Source organism: Pundamilia nyererei, unplaced genomic scaffold (genome assembly GCF_000239375.1).
Source record: "Pundamilia nyererei isolate P.nyererei 1_Seehausen unplaced genomic scaffold, PunNye1.0 scaffold00157, whole genome shotgun sequence".
NCBI classification, from domain to species: Eukaryota; Metazoa; Chordata; class Actinopteri; order Cichliformes; family Cichlidae; genus Pundamilia; species Pundamilia nyererei.
This window is the reverse complement of record NW_005187558.1, coordinates 1,049,202-1,056,643: the sequence shown is the minus strand read 5'-3', so window position 1 is coordinate 1,056,643 and position 7,442 is coordinate 1,049,202. Positions and strand designations below refer to the sequence as shown.

At 43.6% G+C, this 7,442-nt stretch overlaps 2 protein-coding genes across 3 annotated transcripts in view; one reads left to right on the top strand and one right to left on the bottom strand.

Moving 5' to 3' along the window:
• The first annotated feature begins 693 nt into the window (after nucleotides 1–693).
• Nucleotides 694–4,269, top strand: il17d (interleukin 17d). Its single transcript, XM_005745292.2, has 2 exons — nucleotides 694–1,631; nucleotides 3,238–4,269. Exons 1-2 carry the CDS (start codon nucleotides 1,333–1,335, stop codon nucleotides 3,551–3,553), a joined length of 615 nt encoding a protein of 204 aa, XP_005745349.1. The 5' UTR covers nucleotides 694–1,332; the 3' UTR covers nucleotides 3,554–4,269.
• Nucleotides 3,557–7,442, bottom strand: part of eef1akmt1 (EEF1A lysine methyltransferase 1) — a 6,243-nt gene continuing 2,357 nt past the window's right edge. For both annotated transcript variants that reach the window (XM_005745293.2, XM_005745294.2), the window contains 4 exons: nucleotides 6,019–6,167; nucleotides 5,703–5,785; nucleotides 5,254–5,543; nucleotides 3,557–5,003 (listed from right to left, as the gene is read on the bottom strand). In XM_005745293.2, the coding sequence (XP_005745350.1) occupies nucleotides 4,870–5,003; nucleotides 5,254–5,543; nucleotides 5,703–5,785; nucleotides 6,019–6,165 (654 nt within the window). In that variant the 5' untranslated portion in view covers nucleotides 6,166–6,167 and the 3' untranslated portion in view covers nucleotides 3,557–4,869. The remainder of the gene's footprint in view (nucleotides 5,004–5,253; nucleotides 5,544–5,702; nucleotides 5,786–6,018; nucleotides 6,168–7,442) is intronic.

Genomic DNA, 7,442 nt, shown 5'->3' with positions numbered 1-7,442 from the left:
ATTCTATTGTATTTATTATTTTTTTATTTCTTCATCTTTATGTCATTTATTGTATCATTAAAAGAGAAACTATTTCATTAAGGAAATAATGTTGAGTCTGAGTATCAATGTGACAGTTTGTTAAAACTTTAAAACAAAGTGCATGGGTAAAACTAGAGCTGACATTAGCAGCGTTGTTACGTAGCTATTTGCATGTTATCTAAAGCAGGAATGTCAAACTTATTTCATACTGTGGACCACATGCAGCCCACATTGATCTTAAGTGGGCCGGACCAGTGGAACTCCCCTTTTTGTCAGTGTAAAGAAGTTTAACGACACTTTTAATCCCCGATTACAAGAAAAAGAAGTTCAGTTCCAGCAGTCTGTCTCAGTCTTTCCACACGGTAAACAAAAGCTGCTGTAGTAAATAAAAGAACAGTCATGCTGACACACTGTTTGGGCTTAAACTGTAAGAAATGTGTAAAATTACAGAAGAAAAAAATCAGCTCCTTGGACAGGCTTTCCTGTAATTCTAAACTAAACTCGCGGGAAATGTTCTTTTATTGTGACAAAAACAGAAATCTCAGTTTACAGTCAATAATGAAAAAACTTATGAAAACACATATAAAAGTCCAGAAATGTAAGCTCTCCGTCACATTTACTAAAGCAGTGGGCCGGACTGGAGTCTTTGCTGCCTCCCCCGGGCCTTATGTTTGACACCTCTGGTCTAAGGGGTGGAGATGGTGCAAAGCCAGGATCCACATCCAACAGGCTGGACTTCCCACTCGCATCAGGATCTCCTCTAATAAACGCTGGGCTCTTTTTTTTATTGGGGTACAGGCAGGACTGTTTTTTTCTGCCAGTGCTTCAGTGTAACTGAGCCTCTCTCTGGCTGCTGCATCAGACCGCCTCAGCGCTCAGTCGGGGTTTTACGCACACGTCGCAGGAGAAATGAGAACCAGAGACTCCTCTGTGGTGTCTTCTCGTCATGGACACAAAGCAGCAGGTGTGACACTCACAAACTGTTAGAAAATTTCAAATTATTTGGCAATTATTCCTCCTGGCGACGCCGTGGATGTGTAGTGCCAAAAAACAAAAAATGTCTCTGCAGTTTTCCTGGTGGCGCGCCTGTTCCTCGCCTTCAGCGCCAGGATCGTGGAACGTGTGGCTTTCCAGCACTTCCAACTATTTGCTGGATTTTAACAGAGGAAAGTAACCCGTGAACGATCAAATCTGTTTTTACGAACAAACGTCACTTGTTCTCAGACGCATTACTTAAGAACGCAAAGGAAACGTTCGTTTTTCGGTGGATGCGCACTTGGGCACAGCAACATCCTGAGAAGAAACGCGGAGATGCCCCACAGAGTCCACGTTCTGCTACTACTGCTGCTGTCGCTGTGTCGGCCGGCAGCAGCGACCCGGGTCAGAAACAAGACCGTCAGGACGCGGTCCTGCCTGGACATGCCGGAGGAGAAGTTGGAGGAGATTTTTGGACGGCTCTCGGTGGGAGTGATGAGCGCTTTCCATCACGCTCTGCAGCTGGAGCCGCAGGACAAACTTAACCTCACCTGCCCCACCACTGCACGGGTCCCGACCGCCGGCAAGACCCGCCTCCCGGTCAACCTGCTCAGCATCTCCCCCTGGGCCTACAGGTGAGAGCAAGAGGGACACTTATCCGGTGCCAGTAACGCATTTACGTTTCATATCTGCTGGACACCGCTATGCTTAAAATAGCGACAAGGCGGCGATAAAAACATTTATTGGGATGTATTATGATTTAGAAACAACTGGAAGAAAGAAACCCGTGCGTGCTCACATATTTTATATTTAAATAACAGAACAGACTTTGTCAGCCGTGGATTCACGGTATAATTAAATTAGATATTTTACGATTCTTTATTTGTCACATACATAATTACACGAGTACAACACGCCGTGAAATGAAAGGTTTCCTGAAACGTGTCCTGAAAGGCGTTGCGCTTTCACAGTACCTACATCATCACGGCTACCGGCAACTTTCTGATTGCCTTTAATGCTAAACAAATACACGAAATACACTTTTTGAACAGACTTTGACATAAAGCAGAAAACATCAAAACAGGCTGCTGAAGTACTATGTTAATCTCATGTAAGCGACAGAAACGCAGCAGCTCAGCTAAACAATGCACACGGTTTATGTTTAATTCAACCTTTTAAGTTCTACCCACATTTCTGGATATATCAGATTTTGTCCTTTTAGAAAAACTAGGTTTATTAAAGAAAAACATGTAACAGCTGATGATTGTTGAGTGTATTTTCTGGTGTGCATGGGCTCTCTCCGGGTACTCCGACTTCCTCCCACAGCCTAAAAATGGGTTAGGTTAATTGGTGAGGTGTGAATAGTGACCAATCCAGTCTCTTTCACCATGACAGCTGTGATAGTAAATGGATCAAGTCAACGGTAACATTTTCTTAAATATCTGAGCCAGACTGCTTTATTAATACCATCTGCAAAGAAGAGAGACAATGATCTCTTCTGCCAAAGCATTAACACCTCCTTTGGCAAAATGACAGCTGCTCTATGAAACACTTTGCGTAGCAGTTGAGCCTTTCAGTTCTTGTTTGGAGCATTTATTTGTTCCCGCAGAAGGCTTCTAGCTCTGGGAAATTCTTGGGCCATCTTCCACGCTCTGCTCTGGGACGAATGCTGGCCAAACCTTCTGCTTCTAGACCCTCGGGAAGCGTAAACTGTGTTGTTATCCTGTTACAGCAGTCATTCTGTAAACGTCTTACAGGCATTTAGTGCATTTAGTTCCGTTTGTCCCTTTGTCTCCAGATTTTCCTCCAAGATTCCTTTTTTAGTTATTGTGTCCAAAGTTCTGTTAGTTCTTCAGCCTACAAAACATGCTGCTGATTGTTCAGGATTTATTTACAAACTTGTGTTGAACTTAGTTCTTAAGTGTTCCCTGAAGGTTATATTTGTGCAGGTATAGCCACCCAAATTTTCTTGAAGTACACTATTGTAGTCTATTTGCTTTTCTAGTAAGGCCTCCTGCCCTTTAACAGCTGGGGCTCCATCCAATATCCAATATATTAGGAAAAGGGAGGGATGGCATCAGTAGAAGTTCTCTGAGAGCTCAGATTTTGTCACAAGAAATTTTGCATGGTTCTTTTTTTTTCCAGGGAAATGTACAAAACAAAAATATCTTGTTTATATATACAGTTCATGTACCAAGCTGTTTCTGCCAGTGCATTGAACATCATTAAATACATTTTCAGGATCTCATACGACACAAAGAGATATCCCCGCTACATCCCCGAGGCCTACTGCCTGTGCAAGGGCTGCCTGATCGGACCGTACGGCGAGGAGAGCAGTCAGTATCGCAGCACCCTGGTCTACGCTCCCTCCGTCATCCTGAGGAGAACAGGCTCCTGCGTCGGCGGCCGCCACTCTTACACGGAGATCTACGTCTCCATAGCCGTGGGATGCACCTGTGTGCCGCTGCTGGAGAAGAGGCCGAAGAAGAGCAACCAGAGCCTGCAGAGGAGAGGGCCTAAAGCCAGGAAGCTCTTTACTCCAAGAAAGGAAGCTTGACGGAAGCAGCACTGCTGCTGCAGAGAAGTTTTCTTTTGTTTGTTTTTTACAGCTGATTCGCTCGTGCTAGAACATTATGTCTGAAACTGAAGCCCCTGGAAATGTCACTTAAAAAGAAAAGTTTAGTACAGACAGAGCTTCAGCAGACAGATCGACCGACCAAGACAAACCTTTGAGTTCAGAATTAAAACGCAACCATCTGTGTATCAGACATACACACACAGATTTCTAACAAACTGAATGAAACTTTGACAAATACTACACCATAAAAACTGAAGGTCTGCTTCTGGCAAAAGTACAGAGGCACATGTTTTATTTAGCAACTCTCATATCAAGTAACGCAGATAGTTTTGCCTCTGCATGACAAGCTGCAGTAAAAAAAAATGGGAGGTTGTTGTTATTTAGGTGATCCAGACCTTTCAAAACAAAAGCAAACAACAACAGAGGGCCTCACTTCTGAATGAGCTGATCAATGCTGCCACCTGCTGCTGTACAACATCTGCAACTTTCTCAGGTGATCAGAGCAACAAGCCCACGCTTCATGTTACTCAGACACTTTAATAACAGCAAACATCAAATATATGCGACTGTTACCTCACTTATCTGGGTAACTGTACAAACATACAACACTTGTATGTTTCCCAGTAGAGCCCAATTGTTTAACAGCTGAGCTTTCTGAGCGGTTAGAAAATAAACGTTCTTTAGAAAAAATAAAAGTTGTTCCTGCTGCCTCTTCAATACTAAACAGCTGATGTACTCGTCACCCTTCTGGGTGTTTGCTGAACGGGGTGATCTATTCCCGTGAACTCTTTTCTTCTACTCGCTCATTTTGCCACCACAGAGCTGACCTGACCAAAACTCTTTCATGATTTAGATTAAATAACTAACAGTAATCTGCTCTGAATTGGTATCAAAACCTGAGATGGACTAGACTTTCAGATTTATTACTTAAAAGCTACTCGAGCAGTGTAGCATTTAAAAACAGTGATTAACCCAACTTTCAGTCTCTTGTATGAATAAACCATGAAAAACACTGAAGCTTACATGAACCATAATGCCTCTTATCATCTTTTTGTTCAACCTTTGGTCTTGAAATAAAGTCCATGTCTTCAAAAGTTCCCGCAACCAGTCTGAATCACAAACTTACAGTCATCAAACCAAAGCCCAGACATCAGGACGGCGAGACACTGGGATTATCTTTTTCCATTCTCGGTGTATTGGTGAAGAGAACGCTGATCTTCATGTGAGATGGTTCACATGTCGCCCCTCCCCCATGAGCTCGGAACGAAGCGTCGATCTGATGGACGCCCGGCTCCTCAGCAGGACAGCAGGCGGGACGGGTAGTTGACAAAACAGCGGAACTCATTGGACAGGTTCCTGTTGTGTTTGGGCAAAAAGCTGCACATTTTTACATCCAGGAGATCTTTTGCCAGATTCTCCATGATGGCTCCTGTTGTTGAGAAACACCCCAAACACCACATGTTAAAAACACACCAAAAAATAAAACTGTTTAATACTTAATTTCACATCTAATCTAGTTTTTTTTTAGCAGCTTGTGTCGCTCGTTCATTGTGACATCAAAGAAGCTAGCATTTATTCTTGACTCATACAGACAGACTGTGTTGTTAGACGATGATCAGAGGCTTCTCTCTGTGAGGAAACTACTTATGTGCCATCATCAGAGCTTGTTTGGGTCTCACCTGTGCACAGCAGCACTTTGCCTTTGCTCAGGTATTTGATGGTTTGGGTCACTTTGCTCAGACACTCCTCGGACAGGTACGGCGGGTCAGCGAGGACAATGTCGAAGCTGTGAGGAGACACGCTGTCCGGAAGAGACAGCGGCTTGTTGTAGTCGTAGAACACAAAGTCCTCTCCGTAGGAGGCGAAGCGGCGGTCGTACTCCAACACCACGGCAGACACCCGATCTGAACCGTCCACCACACCCTGCTTCAGCTTCTGGTACACGCTGGGCGCGCTCAGGCATGCTATCCTGAGAGGAAAGGAGGCCCAAAGTGCTCGCCAATCAGCAAAACCAAACGTCGATTCTACATGGTCACAGAACTCAAGCGTATTTTTATCCTGTTTCACTAAATGAAAAACAGCTAATGACATCTGGGCAGCGTGTTCATGTGGGAGTGCGAGGTTTTACCTTCCTCCCTCTCCAGCCTCTCGTACCGCCTCCTCGGCTAACTGTGTTGCTGTCTCGTCGCTGTACCAGAACTGGCTCATCCGCTGGTGGACATGCACAGACAGACATCTGTTACCGACATTCACTTTTCATTAACTCCGTCACATTACTGCGATTTACTGACAATGAGCTGAATTAAACCCTCCAAATAAAAAGGTCTGTTTCACTCTTTCGTGCAAATCTGGTTTAGAATTGGTCATCCTTGTGATTATTAATGGTTTGTCTTGTTTTAATAGTTGAACTTCTTAAAAATAAACACAAAACACCGTAAACTCACCCAGTCCTCCTCCACGGCTCCCACAGCAAACTGGTCTGTGGGTGCAGCGCTGTGATCCGTAACAACCTTCGTTTCATTGTAAAACTCCTGCAGGGCGGCCAGAGTGTGAGCTGACAGAGTGGGAACATCGTCATCGCTGTCGCTCATGGCTGAAGGAGCAGGACAATGCAGATTATTTGTCAGCGTATGTTTCAGGAATCCCTGAGCAGCCAAAGCTGAGCAGACCGCTGTAAACACTCAGTTTCAAACACTTTTTCTATTGAATATTTGAAAGGTCATAGAGGGGGGATATCTCAGGCATCTACTGGTTCTGTAAGCAAGGAAATCTCACCCACCCACTATTCAGACCCTCTGTTTAAAAGGGGTATTAGCTGTTTGCTCATAGGGTTGTAATCAAACAAAGACAAATGTGGCTTTAATCTAAATAACATTCACTCCAGAGAAAGGCTATTTCAGCATCTCACTGTGTCTACAATCTCTAATGACCTCCTCATAGGAGCTGACTCCGGACTACTAACCTTCTTGATCTGAGTGCAGCATTTGATATTATATCCCATAACACCCTTCTGGACAGACTAGCTTCTACTGGAATCACTGACAAACCTTTAAACTGGTTTGAATCCTATCTCTCTGGCCACACTCAAAAATGTCCCGTCCATTTTCAGTTATTAACAATGTTCCTCCTGGATCTCTCCTGGGCCCTCTGCTATTTATCCTCCTCTACTTCCTCTTGGTCATATCTTCCATAAAGTTAACATTAGTTTCCATTGTTATGCTGACACCTGTCTACCAAACCTAGCAGCACTCATGTGCCCAGCGCCATCTGTGTTTGCCTCTAGGAAGTCAAATCCTCATTCTCCAACAGCACTCTGCAATTTTATCAAACTAACCAGTGTTAAAACTGCACTTTGTCTAAAAATGTAACAATTTTTCCTCAGTTTCTGCCTCACTACAGGTCAAGAGTCTGGGTGTTGTTCTTTTTTCTTTTTTTCTTTTTGTGTCCCGTTTGGATCTTTAGCCATCAGAATTGTTGTCTTAAGGCCAAGAAAGATGCCAAGCGGATTTATTTTACCAAGTGGATCATCATGGCCTTGCCATATTGGTCCACTTGATTGACCTTTATTATAATTATGAATTTATTTTATTTTCAGTTGCTACAAACGGGACAGACATGACTGGGGGACAGGACAGGGAGAGAGAATGAAAGAAAGAGAGGGAGAGAAAGAAAACCAAAGGGGAGAAGAGACGGTGAGAAGGGGGGGAAGAAAGAAAAAGAAAAACAAACAAAACACCTGGATCACCTGTATGGAGAAAAAAAACAGAAGAGAAAGCAAACAAAGAAAGAGCAACATAATAAAAACAGCACCATCACAATAAACTAGCTAGCTGTAGATAACAGTAGATACTAAATAATAAACGATATT